At 38.2% G+C, this 18,220-nt stretch overlaps 1 protein-coding gene across 1 annotated transcript in view; it reads left to right on the plus strand.

Annotated features, from left to right (window-relative positions):
• Positions 1 to 17,524, plus strand: part of LOC105528398 — a 19,455-nt gene extending 1,931 nt beyond the window's left edge. The window contains exons 2-6 of the mRNA XM_011965128.1: positions 4 to 659; positions 786 to 849; positions 3,342 to 3,494; positions 8,957 to 9,101; positions 14,754 to 17,524. Coding sequence (XP_011820518.1) covers positions 4 to 659; positions 786 to 849; positions 3,342 to 3,494; positions 8,957 to 9,101; positions 14,754 to 17,260 — 3,525 coding nt within the window. The 3' untranslated portion in view covers positions 17,261 to 17,524. The remainder of the gene's footprint in view (positions 1 to 3; positions 660 to 785; positions 850 to 3,341; positions 3,495 to 8,956; positions 9,102 to 14,753) is intronic.
• Positions 17,525 to 18,220: the final 696 nt, after the last annotated feature.

The following is an 18,220-nucleotide window of genomic DNA, read 5'->3' on the forward strand; positions in this document are numbered from 1 at the left end:
GAGCTGGTGCCCCGGGCGGCCGAGCCGGGCTACCTGGTGACCAAGGTGGTGGCGGTGGACGGCGACTCGGGCCAGAACGCCTGGCTGTCGTACCAGTTGCTCAAGGCCACGGAGCCCGGGCTCTTTGGCGTGTGGGCTCACAATGGCGAGGTGCGCACCTCCAGGCTGCTGAGCGAGCGCGACGCGGCCAAGCACAGGCTGGTGGTGCTGGTCAAGGACAACGGCGAGCCTCCGCGCTCGGCCACTGCCACGTTGCACGTGCTCCTGGTGGACAGCTTCTCCCAGCCCTACCTGCCGCTCCCGGAGGCGGCCCCGGCCCAAGCCCAGGCCGACTCGCTCACCGTCTACCTGGTGGTCGCGTTGGCTTCGGTGTCGTCGCTCTTCCTCTTGTCGTTGCTCCTGTTCGTGGCGGTGCGGCTGTGCAGGAGGAGCAGGGCGGCCTCGGTGGGTCGCTACTTGGTGCCCGAGGGCGCCTTTCCAGGGCATCTGGTGGACATGAGCGGCACCGGGACCCTGTCCCAGAATTATCAGTATGAAGTTTACCTGGCAGAAAGCTCTGAGAGCCAGTTCAAGTTTCTTAAACCGATACTTCCCAACTTCTTGGGTGAAGGGACTGGCAGGGACAGCGAGGCAAACTCCAACTCCAGGAATGATTTTGGGTTCAATTAGGAATCTGACAACAGGTCGTGATAAATCATAGAATTCACTATTCATCTGTAAGTTCCCAATTCTCTCATTCACACAGTCACATATTCACACATTAGTAATGGCTGTTATATTTATAGCTATTTCAGCCTGCTGGACTATTTTCCATTCCCTCTAATTTTTGTTGTGGTGGTTGTCAGCTATGTTAGTTATAGCATGTGCACACAATAGCAGATAAATGGTGTTTCCTAGGGTTGTTGTTTTTGTTTGGTCAGATTTTGAAACTCACAGGTGTTTTCAGGTTCCCAATATTTGAACTTGTTCATTGATACGCTATGATTAAGAGAATGGTGTTTCTAACTTTCTGATTATCATCAGCATGACTCTAAGTCTATTGTAAATCACAGCTTTTAGTTTAAAAAATACTTTTCATTTATGCAAAAATTTTAGTAATCTTGTAAATTGTTGCATTTCTGTTGTGTTGTTTCAAAAACACTACTCTTCCCTCAAATGAACCAATATTTTACCTAGGTGATGTTTTCTCTCTTGAATTTTTTCTTTCAAAATTGATATTTATAGACCATCGGGTGTTATTCTAAAGGATTCAACTCCTATTACATGAAAAAATAATAGAAAAAAGGTTGGTTGACTTGTGATTGCTTTTTAAAAAAATAATAAATGGCTTTGGTATGTAAATAATGATTCTCCTTCTTTTAAAATAATATATAGCAACTGGGGTGCAGTGGCTCACATCTGTAATCCTAGCACTTTGGGAGGCGAGGTGGGTGGATCACCTGAGGTCAGGAGTTCGAGACCAGTCTGGTCAACATGATGAAACCCATCTCCACTAAAAACACAAAAATTAGCTGGGCATGGTGGTGAGTGCCTGTAATCCTAGTTACTCGGGAGGCTAAGGCAGGAGAATTCCTTGTGCCTGGGAGGTGGAGGTTGCAGTGAGCTGAGATCATGCCACTGTAGTCCAGCTTGGGTGACAGAGACAGATTCCATCTCAAAAATAAATAAATAAATAAATATATAAACGTATGATTCAAACATACAGTAAGTACAAAAGAAAGCAAATTAGCATCATTATTCCACCATCAGAACTAATTTCATTAAGTCAACATAATTCTAAAATATTTCAATGGATGCATATAAGAATAAAGTAATAGATGAAAATAATTTTATAAAATGATCTATAATAAATTGATAGCTTCTGATTAAAATGATCAGATTGAATACAATAAAACGAAGTGTGAAACTATAGAACTTGCTTAAGCTTTGATAAGTAGTCCCTGTAAAGTTTAAAAAGCAAGATTAGATGCATATTAAGACATTAGCATTACTTAACCATCTGCTTAAAAATGAGCAGATAAACATTTTATACCCTTTCTCTTCTTTCTTAATCTTACTTATCCTTTTAGAATTAAATATATATTACCTTATCAATACTTATAACATTTACAATACATTTTGAAAGAATACTTGCCATAATTGTTTAGACATTTCATATTGTTTTTTTAGACAGAGTTTCACTCTTACTGCCCAGGCTGGAGTATAGTAGCGCGATCCTGGCTCATTGCAGCCTCCACCTCCCGGGTTCAAGCAATTCTCCTGCCTCAGCCTCCCAAGTACCTGGGATGACAGGCATGTGTCACCATGCCTGGCTGATTTTGTATTTTTGGTAGAGATGGGGTTTCACCTGTTGGTCAGGCTGGTCTCGAACTCCTGACTTCAGGTAATCCACCTTCCTCGGCCTCCCAAAGTGCTGGAATTACAGGTGTGAGCCACCACACCTGGCCAGCATTTCATATTTTTTAAATTTTAATTTAAAAGTCATATAATGCTACTTTTTTTTCAATTTTATTCAAGTCTGACTGCCCAGGGTAACCACTTTTGATGTTCTTATGTGTTTTCCCATATTTACTTCCCTATTTTTAAAATCACATATGCTTATAAAGTGCTTTTTCTCAAATCCCAGTTTTGGATATCCAGTTTTTAAGGGGTACACACACAGACACACACACAACTTGCACATTTCCTCTACCTAGCAATATCAAAATTCTGTTTAGATAATGTTTATATAATTTCACCATAAAAATGTTACTTACACCTAAGCCTTAAGAGTAAAAGGAAAAAGCCTATTTTTTACCTTTAAGGTCATAATTGCCTTCTTTTTCAACTACTTTTCTATGTACATTTTTAAAAATTATCCACAAATTTTGTAAAGTCTGAAGCTTAAGTTAAACTCATAAAGAAATCTATTGGTTCTATTCTTTTCTCCTGGAGCCATCCTGGAGCTATTCAGAGTCTTGTTCCATTGTACATTGTTTGCTCTCTAGACCTACTGCACAGCTGGCAGTTTGCTTTTCCTACCAACTTGGGAATTTATCTTCCTCTTGCATTTGATTTCCTCTTCTGGATGTTACATCTTCCTCTTGTTTGGTTTTCTCCCTTAACTGTCAGAAGAATATTTGGTAATAAATCTTTTGATCGTTTGAATATAAAAAATTTCAGATGTCAGAAACTCAAATGTCTATTTGAAGATTTTGTTGGGTGTGGAATTATAGGTTAGGAATTATTTGCTGCTAGTATTTTGAAGACATTCCTCTGTTGTCTTCTAATCACCAAAGTTGAGATGATCATCAACATTCTGATTACTCATTCTTTTCTGAGAAACTTTATTTTCCTTCTAGATCCCTGATTCTCAACCAATGGCAATTTTGCCATCTTTGGTAAATGTTTGGCAATTATCAAACTTTTGGCAATGTCTGCAAACATTTTTGATGGTCACAGCTGCCAACAGTGCTGAAGCTGAGAAACCCTGCTCCAGATATATTAAGGTTCTTGTATGTATCTCCAGTGTTCTAGAATTTCATCATTGTGTCATAGTGTAAGAATTTTGGTCTTTTATTGCACTAATTACTCAATGAGACTTGCCAATCTTGACACATGTTCTTCAGACTAGAACAGGCTTGTTAGGGTTTTTTTAATTAAAAAATTATTTCCTCTACTAAATGGTTTTTGGTTTTTTATTCTGCAATTTCTGTTAGTTGTATAGTAACCTGGTTTGATGTTTAATTTTTCTTATCCTTGTTCTATCTTCTGTCTTTATTTTCCTGGATTCCAGTAAATTTCCTCTATGGCTGAATTTTGAGCTTTTGCTATCATCATTTTACTTTCAAAAAGCTTTTTCTTGGTCTCTGCATATTTATTTCTATAGTAGCCTTGCAGTTTTAAAATTCTTTGGTGAGATACAATTCACATACCATAATATTCACTTTTTTAAAAATTGAGTTTGGTGGTTTTTAATATATTCCAAGGGCTGTACAATTATTACCACTATCTAATTCCAGAACATTTTTCACATTTTCATCAGCACAAAAAAGAAACCTGTTACGCATAAGCAGTCAATCCCCATTCCCTCCTCCTTCCAGCCCCTGGAAACCACTAATCAACTTTATGTTTCTTTGGATTTGCCTGTTCTAGACATTTCATGTAAATTGAATCACAGAATATGTCTGGCTTCTTTCACTTAACATAATGTTTTCAAGGTTCATTCATGTTATAGCATGCATCAGCACTTTGTTCTTTTCTATGGCTAAATAATATCCCATTGTATGAATGTACCACATTCTGTTTGTTCATCAGTTGGTGGGCATTTGGGTTTATTTCCACGATTTGGCTATTATGAATAATGCTGCTAGGAACATTCATGTATGGGTTTTTGTGTGAACATATTTTCATTTCTCTTGGGTGTATACCTAGGATTGGAATTACTGGGTCACATACTGACTCTATATAACTTTTGGAGGAATTATCAAACTGCTTTCCAAAGTGACTATACCATTTTACTTTCCTCTCAACAGTGTATGAGGGTTCCAATTTGTCTACATCCTCACCAACACTTATTTTTTGTTATTATAGCCATCTTAGAAGGTGTGAAGTAGTATCCTATTGTGGTTTGAATTGCATTTCCTAAATGACTAATGATGTTATATTTCTCTTCATATGTTTATTGTTCATTGGAATATCTTCTTTAAAGAAATGTATACTCAAATTCTTTGCCAGTTATCTAATCTAATTTTTAAAATATTTTAATTGTGGAATGTTAGTAGTTCTTTACATATTCTAGATACTAGACTCTTATCAGATACATGATTTACAAATTCTTTCTGCCATTCTCTGAGTTGTGTTTTCACTTTATTGGTAGTGTCCTTTGAAGTAAAAAAGATTTTTTAAAATTTTGATTACCCCAATTATGTATTGTTTTCTTTTTTTTTGAGACAGAGTCTTGCTCTGTCGCCCAGACTGGAGTGCAGTGGTACAATCTCAGCTCACTGCAACCTCCGCCTCTTGGGTTTAAGTGATTCTCCTGCCTCAGTCTCCTGAGTAGCTGGGACTACAGGCGCCTGCCACCACGCCCAGCTGATTTTTTTGTATTTTTATTAGAGATGGGGTTTCACCATGTTGACCAGGCTGGTCTCAAACTCCTGACCTCAGGTGATCCACCCATCTCAGCCTTCCAAAGTGCTGGGATTACAGGCATGAGCCACTGTTTCCAGGCTATTTTTTCCTTTTATAAAATAAGGCACTTAAAAGTTGATAAACATTGTATGTTTGGGTGAGACTAACTGAGTGGTGGACCTCACCTTAGGGTAACGAAACAGGAAACATTTTATTTGGAGAAAAAATGTCAATATCTGTAAGTCTTCGCTCTTGGGCTCACATTGTTCTTCAGAGAGGAATTCAGTAAGGATGGGTAGGATGGAAGTTACTATAAACTTGACACCTAGCACTCTGTAAGCTCCTTGGTTTGAGAGAAAGTGTCTTAATTTTTCTTAGCCCACTTTCTCACTAAGATCTCAGTCCTGACCTAAGTTGTGCTGTTGTCCTGTAGTCCAGAGCCCTTCCTATTAAACCACTATGGATATTACACCTCCGATTTTCTGCCATGATGAGAAAAGGGAAAGTGCCTTGCTTCACTGACTAGGAAAGGAATTCTCAGATCTAAATACTCCTTATATATATTTTCAGCCAGTGTTGTTTTTAGCCTCTCCCTGGGTCCTCAATCTGGATTATTACTTTGGCTAGATTTGATTTTCTTACTAACTTTCCTCCTTTTCATTTGAGAGCAAAAAGAAAACTGTCAGTTACCAATTGTCTGTGTGCTTCACATCTTCCAAAATTTTTGTGACATCTCTCCCCTACGGTTTACTCTCTTCCCATTATTTTTGTCTTTATAGCTTTGTTTATTTTAAACCCTTGCCCTCTATCATTTACATAAAGTTTCAGGAAAAAACTGAGAAAAACTAGTGTGCTCAAACCGGAGTAAAATGCAGTCCTTACTGTCAGTCATATTGTGCTAGTTTTCCTGTACCTGAATCATTTATGTTGTTTTATTGCTTGATTTGCTTGATTTCATCAGATGTCAGTCTTTAGATAAGAGTTCATAGGTGCTGTATTTTTTCACATGCTTGAGAAATGCAGTTTAGCAGGGTATAAAATTTTTCAATGGATTTTCTTTTCCTCAAAGATTTGTTGACATTAAATATAACATTAGTTCTTCTGTCATAGTTTCTACAGTCATCTATAAGTCACTTGATTTTTATCCTTAAGTAGTATTTTTTTCAGTAAGAATTCATCAGTACTAGCACAAGGTTTAATGAATTCTTTCCTGTTTGCTGCATTGTTGTCTTTGTACTTGAGCAACAGCTTGGCTATGTATAAAATAGTTGAGCCATAATTTATTTCCCTCAGAATCTTGTAGACATTTCAATTCTGTTTTGGTATGAAATGTTGCTCAGGGAAATTCTGAAGCCTGTTTGCTTCACCTGTAGGTAACTTGTTTTCTATCCTTGGAATTCATTATCTTTATCAGATTGTGTCTTGATTACGGTAATTACACATTACTTTTCCCTGGAACTCCTCGTGCCTTTTCAATCTGCTCATGCAGATATTTTCAAGTATGTCATTTATTTATATATGGTAAGTATATTTTGTTTTAAAATCTGCCTTATAGTTCTAATATCTGAAGTTTGTGTGGGCCTATGCCTACTCTATTTTGTTTCTGCTCCTTCTCATGCATGATGTCTTTGTTTCTTTGTAGGACATGCATGGTTGATTGCCCTTGAAAATTTATTTGTGGGGTATCTACAAAGCCTAGGTTGCACATGTTCCATCTTTCAAAAGAGATTTTCATTTGTTTCAGCCAGGATATTGGAAACACTATCAATAGTGGACCATCACAAATTAATTAAATGGCTTGAGGCTCCTTGCATCTCAACCTATGTATATTCAAAATACAAATACACAAGAGGGCCACGTGCAGTGGTGCGCAACTGTAGTCCCAGCTACTCAGGAGGCTGAGGTGGGAAGATCACTTGAGCTCAGGAGTTCTATACCCACCTAGGCAGTATAGTAAGACCCCATCTCAATACATACACACACCCCAATATGTAGATACAACTTCCCAGGCATGGTTTGTTTGTTTTTTTTCTTTTTCTTCTGCTCTGCTTAACATCAGGGAGATTTCTATGTAATTCCCTGGAGTTGGAGGCTGAGGGCAGGTTTAGATTGCTTGTGTTTACAGTGTATTTACATTATGGATGTATCCCTGAGGGGTCCCTTAATATGAAGAGGATCTTTCTATAATATGCTGCAACTGTGGTTACACCTGAGCCTTGATTTATATTTCTTTAATCCCACATAGCTTCAGATCAAAGCCTGAGTACAAATATTTGTAAATTCCCTGAGAGCATGAGAACTGTTGTTCTGATACTCTGTTTACCCCTCTATTACAGGCTTCCATAAGAAATTGGGCTTTTTCTGCCATTTTCTACTATGTTTTTGGCTCTTCATTAGTTTAGAAGTTTTTTCTTAAGTTTTGTCCATTATATTTTGTTTTCCTTAGGAGGGTCATATGAATTATCAATACTATCATTTTCAGAAATGACAAGCTCTGTCTAATGTTTATTCAACCTGAAGATTCAGTTTTTCCACCATTTCCATTATGTATTAATTAGGCTATTTTTCCTTTACATACATTGAATCCAATGTTTCATCAACTGAGTACTCTGCTCAGACAAATCAATAATCTCCCCTCTCCACTAGACAGTACTCTCCTCACAGAGAGGGCTCTTTATCTTACGGGCTTAGAAAAATATACACAGCCATTCATTGCTTAATAGCAGAAATACATTCTGAAAACTGTGTCATCAGGCAATTTCATTATTGTTCCAACATCATAGAGTGTACTTACACAAATCCAGATAATGTAGCCTACTATACACACCTAGGATACCCAGTAGAGCCTATTGTTCCTAGGCTGCAAACCTGTACATCATGTTACTGTACTGACTACTAGATAAAATTATAACACAATGGTGTTTGTGTATCTAAACATAGAACAGATAATGCATTGCACTATGACATTACTATAGGTATAGCATCACTAGGCAACAAAAATTTTTCAGCTCCATTATGATCTTCCAGGACCACCATTGTATATGCCATCCACAGTTGACCAAACATTGTTATGCAGCACATGGCTGTATTGAAATAAATATAGGTGAATGAATGTTGAATAAAGTAATAAATAAATTTCAGTCTGTTATTTTATCTGGCTTAGTAAGCCTAAACATGATAACAAAATATTTTATTTCTTTATCTTTATAAAATACCCATTTATTATTTATAGTATTTGATACTTGCTTTGTTCACCTAATAATATGTCATTTAAAATATGTGACTCAGCTTTCATTTTTAACATTTACAATGTGATGTTGAGCCCTTTATTATTTCTTTACAAATAATACATTTTTAAAACTAATTTTGACTTACTGTGTTACACATGAAGGGAGGAAGAAAGATTTTTATTCACCTTCAGACCATGTTCTGCTTTTTAAAAAAGATAAACATCAAATTTATCAAACACTTTTATCTTTAGTCTCTCAGGAGTACATCAGAAATTTTTTATTCTCCCCTATTCTTAAACTAAGTTGTATCAGGTTAAGGGACTAGTACCTTAAAGCTTTGATGATTTTATGTTTCACACTTTTTTTTCTTTTACGAACTCTAATTGAGAGGCTCCTATTACTTATAATTTCAGTGAAGGAATAAAATTTTGAGTTTGGATGAATTATTCAGAGTTCAGGACAAAAACCAAAAACCACTCTGTGTGTCTCTAACCAAAACCAAAAAGGATATCAGCTACAAGAACTTAGATGCTTATATAAAATCACTAGAAGAACTGGACAAGCAGAAGAAAGACAGTCAGCACTGAAATGGTTTTGAAGGCATATGACCACAGCTGCAGCACAGGAATCAGGAAGCTGATGCTACTACTACTACCAAAGTTGTTGCTCCCACAGTGCCCTCTCCCACCTCCAAAACTGATGGCTGCACACTGACACAGAGTGTCTGGATGCCACAGTGGTCTCCAGTTCCTTATGAAGGTGATGGCTAAACAGAGGAATGCTGACTTGGCTGCAAGCATTCACATCTTTCTGACCTTATTGGTGAACAGTGGAAGACAACCTTTGCCTATATTCTAAGACTCACATGAAGGAATCTCATTGGTAAAACCTAATTTACATACAGAATAATAATTCTAGGAAGTCTGAAAAATGGAGTTTTATGCTTTCTAGACTCTGAATTTTTAAAAAATTTGTAAAATGAAACAGGAATTGATGGCATATTCCGTATAGTACACTGGGGAAACATTGTTCAAAAGGCCTTGTCCTAGCACTTGAATTAATTTCTCTATTGCTTCGTAGGCTTAGCATTCAGTGAACAAGAATTCTTTCGGATACAAGCCACACCGCCAATAAGGAGAGAGGCAGTCATATGTTCCTTTAATAACTGCTCTGAACTGGATAACTTTTTTGACCCTATCTGTTCCTAGTGGGCAGTTGGGGCAATAGGTCAGGTCTAAGTGGATATGATATAGATGGCTACTTTAACCCAAATATACATTCTCCCCTTATTTATTACTAATATACTTCTGATTTTAGCTGCTTATGTAGGTATGTGAGCTATAGATTATATTCTTCAACCTCTCTTGAAGCCAGGTGTCATCTTGTAACTCAATCATAGACTGTGAGATAAAAGCAAGCACGAGTGCCATGGAGTACCTTATGGAAATAATCTTTTAAAAAAGTGAAAGCACACCCTTTCCTTCCTCTTTTTGTTGGCATGAATGGGGATGTAATGACTGGTTATTAGGCAACTATATTCGACAATGAAGTAAAGGCCATGTCCTGAAGATAGCAAATCAATGATGGAACCAGACTGGGTCCCAGATATCATGGAGTGCATTTCAGCCACTAGCCTTCTTTTATATTTTGTTTAAGTCATTGTTATTATGACTTTGTCTGTAACTTCAGGCTAATTTGATATAGAACGTAGATCTATAAGTTATATAGAATATAATTCTAGCTGATATAAGAAGTTTCTTTAATAAAGTGATATTTAAGGTAAGAGTAAAAAGGTGAATAGAGAAAAATGTAAAACTTACATGCATATTTTAGAAATCAAGGTTTATTGAGAAAAAAGGGACAAAGTAAATGATTCAGAATAAAAACAAGAATTTTTTAAAATAAGGAAAATTAAAGGAATGAATTAAAAATATGAAAGCACAAATTGATTATACAGAAGAAAACCACATAATATTTGACCAATTAAACAAAAAGTTATTTCTTTAAAAAAGCCAAGGATATTTTAGGTTCTATGTATAACTGATGTATGAGACATGTACCTTTCATTTGGCTCCCTCTAAAAATGCACTAAGAAAAAGTGAACAGATATTTTCAGAAACAAACTTAATAAGGATGAAGAGAATAATGTAGAAGACAACAGGGAAAACTCTTAGAAGTTGGAAAACAGATGAATGATTTAGTAGACCTGACAAATCAACTACCAGTTGTAGTGTAAATGGGAAGAGCTGAGAATCAATCCTGCTTAGACTATGGGTCTAGAATCAATTCTATTTAGATGGTGGGACATACAGAGGCATCTGAAATGTCAATCCTAGATCCGCTGGAAATGATAGTAGCATGCCAAATAAAAAAGATTGTGTTAAAGCTCCCTGTAAAGCAGTTAAATCTCTAGCAGTTAGATCACATTTCCCCACTCCAGTCACTGAGTAACCTACCTATCCCCTTGACCCTAACAGAAGTCTGGAGTTTTATTTTCTGATGAGTACAAAAAGCAGGGTTATTATATGAGAGGTGCTGCCAACAAAATGGAGGGCATGGGTAATATGGATAGCAAAAGTAAGTAACCATCTAAATATTGAATTCTGGTTGATTGTTAAAATGCTATGATAGTCACTAGAACCAATTACAAATATTTTGGTTCTCCCCTTCTTGGACATATGGTAGAATTTGAATTCTATTTCTTTTTAAATATGTGTAGCCATGTAATTTTCTTTGGTTAATAAAATGTGAGAAGTGACATATATCCATTCTGGGCTGAAGTTTTTGGAGGCATGGTTTAACACATTTTCTTTTCCCACTATAGTGATCACGGAAGTATATGTGAAGATGGAATCTTCACAAGTTTAGATCCTTGACTGACTGCAGTGAGGAGGGCCCCAGGCTGAACTATATAGGGTATATAGTATAAGAAAGAAATCAACTTTCATTGTGTTAAGCTGTTGAGATTTGGGGAAGTTGTTTGGTATTGAAGCATAACTTAGCCTATCCTGATGCAAAACTGTACTCCTCTTCACCCACTTAATCCTTCACCTTTTCCAATCTATATCTTTTCCTTTTGGATGGGGGATTTTAAAGAGTGCGGTAATCTGGCCAGTCCAACTAGAAAGACCTAATCACACTGACATTGAGGTTTCCGCATCCATCAGTGCTCCCAGTTCACTTTAGAATGAAAACTCAAAGTGGACAAGAATTACGAACCTACTCAGAGCCATCACTCAGCTCTGTAGTCTCCCAAATTAAATTAAGAACAAACACATGAAGAAAGTTTCTGAAAAGGCATACAGAAATTAAAGAAAAGCAAAGAGTAAAAAGGTAACTTGGAGAAAATGGAAAGTCTGCAGCAAGAAGAAAACTTGGGGGAAAAGCTATTATTAATATCATCAGATGAAAAAAGAAGTTACTGCATCTAAGAAATAAGTCCAAAAGAGAGCTCTTTAAATAAAAGAGATAAGTCTAGGAAAATACTAACCTAATAAAGAAATAAAAATCTCAATATAAGGGCTTGAAGACAAAGTTAAGAAAACGTTCAAGAAAATACTGCAAAAATATTTTAAAATGGCAAGTAGGAGAGAAAAAAAATAAAGAAATTAGAGAACCATACCAGAGGTCTAACATCTGAATTACAGAAATTCTAAAAAAGGAATGGGAGTTAGATTATTAATGAAATAATTTAAGGAGATTTCTAAGATCAGGAGGAAATTAGTTTCCTATATGAAATGTCTCATCAATTACACTGTAAAATGGATGGAAAATAACCCCAAGCCAAAACATGTAATTGTTTAATTTTAAAATTCTTGGGACAATGACACATAGAAGATAAGAAATAAGATTAGCTTTAGACTTCTTAGCAAACAGATTGGCTTGGAAATCTCATTGACAAAACAAAAATTCTGAAGAAAAATTATTTTCAAGCTAAAACTCTATACTTAGTCAAACTACTAATCAAGTTTGAGGGTAGAATAAAGACATTTTAGTACATTTAAGATCACAAAAACATTTAACTCTGAAACACCCTTCTCTGAAAACTACTGGAAGATATCTATCAAAATGAGAGCCCAATTCAAGACAGAAGAAACAGAAATGAGAAGATCCAAAACAGGACAGAAGTGAAATGAATCTCTGGGTGATGTTGAAGGAGGATCCCAGGATGACAACTGAGTCTCAGGCATAATGAACAACTAGTCCAGTAAGGAGCTATTTGACTCGAGAGACAGGGATTTTGAAGGATATCATTAGCAATCCTCTTAACATTGTATCATCTTTTCAATCATATGAACCTACTGGAGGATGTGGTCTAGTTAATTCCACAGAGTAAACTGAAAAACGGCAAGTTATAAAATCCCAGAACTAGCAAACACATTCAGTATAAAAGGCAAAGAATTCCAAGAATGAGAGCAAAGAAAAAATCCAGAATGATAGCTGTGCAGTAGGCATAGAAAGCAACTGCCCTATTCAAAGAAAAATTGAAGTCTCAGGAGGAATGGAAATGACTATGGGGAAAATTGTGCTGAGAGGCAATTGTATCTGTGGGATGAATAAGTGATAGGGATAAAAAAAATCAATAAATGAAAAGGCAAGACAATTATTAACTTCAAGAAAAAATTGAAAAAGAAAATATAATTAATGCACAATAATGCTCCCAATATATGGTAAGTAAAAGAAAATCTGAAATACCTAAAATGTAATCTAACATAATAAGGAGTCAATTGATAATTTCTAAAATTAATTTATCAAAATATATCAGAAAACAGATTAGTGACCAAAGAGATAACTAAAAGTTTTAAAATGGCTACCTCTTAGGAGGGGAACTAAGAAAAGTGATGTGGAAAAGGGCAGAAAAGCATTGTATTTTATTATAAGCCTCTTAGTGCTATTTAATTTTGGACAAGGTCACATATTATTTTGAAAAAAAATGCATTTCGAAATATCAGTAGAGCTCTTGCAAGTCTCAGCAAGAACAAAAAGGAGATAAAATGCTAAACATCACTAACAAAAATAGGGATACAATTAAAGGTAAATAGCACAATGAAAACATGCCAAGAAATTTGCAAACTAGATAAAATGATTTTCAAAATAAAATGCAAGTTACTTAAAAATACAAAACCTGAACAGATTAATAACCAAAGGTAAAATGTACATGGTAGTCATAGATCTACTGCAAGTGAAGTCACCAAACCTAACCAGTTTAAAAGGCAAGTTGGAATTAAGCATGTAGAAACATCGAATAATATAATTATTAAAACTATTGTATAAAATAGATAAAAAGCTCCTTAACACATTCTGTGATGCCTGTATAACAGTTTAATACCAAAGCCATAAAAGGCAAACACACCCAAGGAAAACAACATTAACTAGAAAAATCCTAAAACCATGTTGACACATCATATCTATTTGTGCACTAAAACAATAATACATTATGGTTAAATGCCATTTATATCAATAACTCAATAATTCAGAAACTAAAGAATAACTGCATTATTTCAACAGCTATCAAAAATCACTTCAAAATATGAAAGAATAAAAAGAAAACTTTCTTGATTCAAAAAAGGAATATTTACCCCAAATTGAGATCAACCATCATAGTTGAAGATGAAATGCTAGAAGCACTTCCACAAATGCAAGATTGACCTACTTGCTAGTACTAATTTTAAGAGTATTCATTGGATATTGGAGATTCTAGTCACTGGAATTATAGATGAACAATAATTTCTATATAATACTTAAAGCAGGTGAAGGACGAAGGTCGGGTTGGGGGAAGGCAGAAAGTGTTCCAAGAAATATCATGGGTAAAGAGTAAGACCTGGAAAGTGGAATAATTGTTTAATTCACAAGAAATTGGAAAAAGGTCAATTATTCTGCCATATTCACGTTATTATTGTTAAATACTTTACAAATAAATAAAATGTCCCCAACGAATATTTGTTGACTTCAAGGAAGAGGCTTCATTTTCTCATATATATTTTTATTATCCATTTTTAAAATAGGAGGTTTTCTTAGGATTTCGGTAGGGAGCCAGAGTTTAGTTGCATGCCCCTAGATTTAAGAAGACAATAAATTAATTCTTCTACGAATCCAGATTATCACAGGGGAAAACGACATCAGCTTTTACTTACTAGCATTACTGTGACCATTTGAGGATAAAGATGGAATGAAACAGCAAAGAATCCGGGGACAAATCACTCTTGCTGCAGAATTCCTTCAATCCGCCATCTTTTTCCTCTAGTCTTCATAACGGGAATAACACCCACAAAACGCAAGGTGGCGCTGCTGGCTAAAAAGAGAGAGAGAAATATCTTCCCAAAGAAAGGATGTTACAGATTCCAGAGTAAAAACGAAATCTGAAAAGTGTAGGAAAGGAAAAGGTGGTAATAGGAATTGGGGGAAAGTAAGGATCCTTCCCCACAAACATTGGTATTATTCAGCTCATTTCAAAGGATTCGGCTGCTGCCATTTGTGAGAGCTGCTGGAGGCTGAGTGGAAGTCATTTTGAAAGACTGATTCAAGGAAAAATGGAGGCCAGAGTAGTGCGTGCTGTGCAGAAAAGGCAAGTCCTATTTCTTTGTGTTTTTCTGGGAATGTCTTTGGCTGGCGCCGAACCGCTTCGGTATTTTGTGGCGGAGGAAACCGAGAGAGGCACCTTTCTTACCAATTTGGCGAAAGACCTAGGGTTAGGGGTAGGGGAACTGAGAGCCCGGGGAACTAGAATTGTTTCAGACCAGAACTTGCCATTTTTACTGCTCAGTCCGCTTACTGCTGATTTAATTCTAAATGAGAAATTGGACCGAGAGGAACTGTGTGGCCCCAGAGAGCCCTGTGTGCTGCCTTTCCAGTTGTTATTGGAAAAACCTTTTCAGATTTTCCGTGCTGAACTAAGGGTCAGAGACATCAATGATCACTCTCCAGTATTTCTAGACAGAGAGATTTCCTTGAAAATATTAGAAAGTACAACTCCAGGGGCGGCATTTCTCCTAGAAAGTGCACAGGATTCAGATGTTGGAACCAACAGCCTGAGTAACTACACCATCAGCCCCAATGCGTATTTCCATATTAATGTCCATGATAGTGGGGAGGGGAATATCTATCCCGAATTGGTGCTGAATCAAGTGCTGGATCGGGAAGAGATACCAGAGTTCAGTTTAACCCTCACCGCTTTAGATGGCGGCTCTCCTCCCAGATCAGGGACGGCCCTCGTACGCATCCTGGTTCTAGACATAAATGACAACGCCCCTGATTTTCTGCAGTCGCTTTACAAAGTGCAGGTGCCCGAAAATAGCCCCGTTGGTTCCATAGTTGTCTCCGTGTCAGCCAGAGATTTAGATACCGGAAGTAATGGGGAAATAGCCTATGCATTTTCTTATGCCACTGAAATAATTCTCAAAACGTTTCAAATTAATCCAACATCTGGCAGTCTTCATCTTAAAGCGGAACTGGACTATGAGGCAATTCAAACTTACACATTAACTATTCAGGCCAAAGACGGCGGCGGGCTTTCTGGAAAATGCACTGTGGTGGTTGAGGTAACAGATATAAACGATAATCGACCCGAGCTGCTCCTGTCTTCACTTACTAGTCCAATTGCAGAAAACTCATCCGAGACAGTCGTGGCTGTTTTTAGGATTAGAGACAGAGATTCTGGGGACAATGGAAAGACAGCGTGCTCCATCCAGGACGATCTCCCCTTCATCCTGAAGCCATCTGTAGAGAGCTTCTATACTCTGGTAACAGAGAAACCTTTGGATCGAGAGAGGAACACTGAGTACAACATCACCATCACCGTCACCGACTTGGGGACACCCAGGCTGAAAACTGAGCACAACATAACCGTGCTGGTCTCCGACGTCAATGACAACGCCCCCGCCTTCACCCAAACCTCCTACACCCTGTTCGTCCGCGAGAACAACAGCCCCGCCCTGCACATCGGCAGCGTTAGCGCCACAGACAGAGACTCAGGCACCAACGCCCAGGTCACCTACTCGCTGCTGCCGCCCCAGGACCCGCACCTGCCCCTCGCCTCCCTGGTCTCCATCAACGCGGACAACGGCCACCTGTTCGCCCTCAGGTCGCTGGACTACGAGGCCCTGCAGGCCATCGAGTTCCGCGTGGGCGCCACAGACCGCGGCTCCCCGGCGCTAAGCAGCGAGGCGCTGGTGCGCGTGCTGGTGCTAGACGCCAACGACAACTCGCCCTTCGTGCTGTACCCTCTGCAGAATGGCTCCGCGCCCTGTACCGAGTTGGTGCCCCGGGCGGCCGAGCCAGGCTACCTGGTGACCAAGGTGGTGGCGGTGGACGGCGACTCGGGCCAGAACGCCTGGCTGTCGTACCAGCTGCTCAAGGCCACGGAGCCCGGGCTGTTCGGTGTGTGGGCGCACAATGGCGAGGTGCGCACCGCCAGGCTGCTGAGCGAGCGCGACGCGGTCAAGCACAGGCTGGTGGTGCTGGTCAAGGACAATGGCGAGCCTCCGCGCTCGGCCACCGCCACGCTGCACGTGCTCCTGGTGGACGGCTTCTCCCAGCCCTACCTGCCGCTCCCGGAGGCGGTCCCGGTCCAGGACCAGGACGACTCGCTCACCGTCTATCTGGTGGTGGCGTTGGCCTCGGTGTCGTCGCTCTTCCTCTCGTCGGTGCTCCTGTTCGTGGCGGTGCGACTGTGCAGGAGGAGCAGGGTGGCCTCGGTGGGTCGCTGCTCGGTGCCCGAGGGCCCCTTTCCAGGACATCTGGTGGACGTGAACCACACTGGGACACTTTCCCAGAGCTACCAGTATGAGGTGTGTCTGACTGGAGGCTCCAGGACAAATGAGTTCAAGTTTCTGAAGCCAATTATCCCCAACCTGCTACCCCAGAGCACAGGTAGGGAAGTTGAAGAAAATCGCCCATTTCAGAATAATTTGGGTTTCTGATAAAGAATGAAAATAAATCCGCGTCTGTGAATACATTTTTGATTAGGAACTTATTGTGAGGTGCCTGTAAAGGAACGTCTTTAGATCATTTCAAATATGTACTCTTGAAGACAAGAAATAAATATCTATACATAGAATAGGATCCTGATTTAGTACCAAGAACCCTTCATAAAGCATGAAATGTATATGTGTAACGTTTTATGTCAAACAATTATGCTTAATATACAGTCTATTAAATGTAAGTCTTGTTTAAGATATTTTAAATTGCTTTCCATTGTTTTCAATCTCTACTGAGACTTTCTGAGTTGATTAGAATGCTGTATGAGTGTACCTACCCTAGTCTCAGCATAGACTGTAGATCTTTTTAAGCATTTTTAAAAAACGTTTTTAATGCATCATACACTATTTTAACACTTTTAATCTGAGAAGCATATGAGGCATGTTATTTTAGGAATGAACAAATAGATGGTCTTAGAGAGTCAATAAGTTCACTAAAGTGCACTAATAAGTGACAAAACTGATCATCCATCCCAGATCTGTCTGACTCTGGGTCAGTGACCCTGCTCTAATTCCATACTGTTTTCTGTCATTAGATATCACCTGGCAAGTTTCTGCCTAATTAAGGAGAAGAAGTCTTTTATCATATTTATACTACTGTTCAATCTTTTCTATATTTAGAAATAATAATGTACATATTTATCTATAGTTTTCTTATAAACCAAAAGTCCTGCTTTTCTGGGTCAATTTTCAACTATTATTACTAATGCTCTAATCTGTCCAAACTCAAGTGAAAAACAAAATTGAAAGGGCAACCTGTGCCTTCTCCTTGTCTTCAGAATATATGACTTTCATTTCACAGAAAAAGATTAATGGTCCTGAGTAGGAATATTACATAATATTGATTGCATCATTAGTTAATTATTTTCTTTACATTGTAGATTTTCTGGCGTCACCCATACT

Source organism: Mandrillus leucophaeus, unplaced genomic scaffold (genome assembly GCF_000951045.1).
Source record: "Mandrillus leucophaeus isolate KB7577 unplaced genomic scaffold, Mleu.le_1.0 Scaffold714, whole genome shotgun sequence".
Classification (NCBI taxonomy): Eukaryota; Metazoa; Chordata; class Mammalia; order Primates; family Cercopithecidae; genus Mandrillus; species Mandrillus leucophaeus.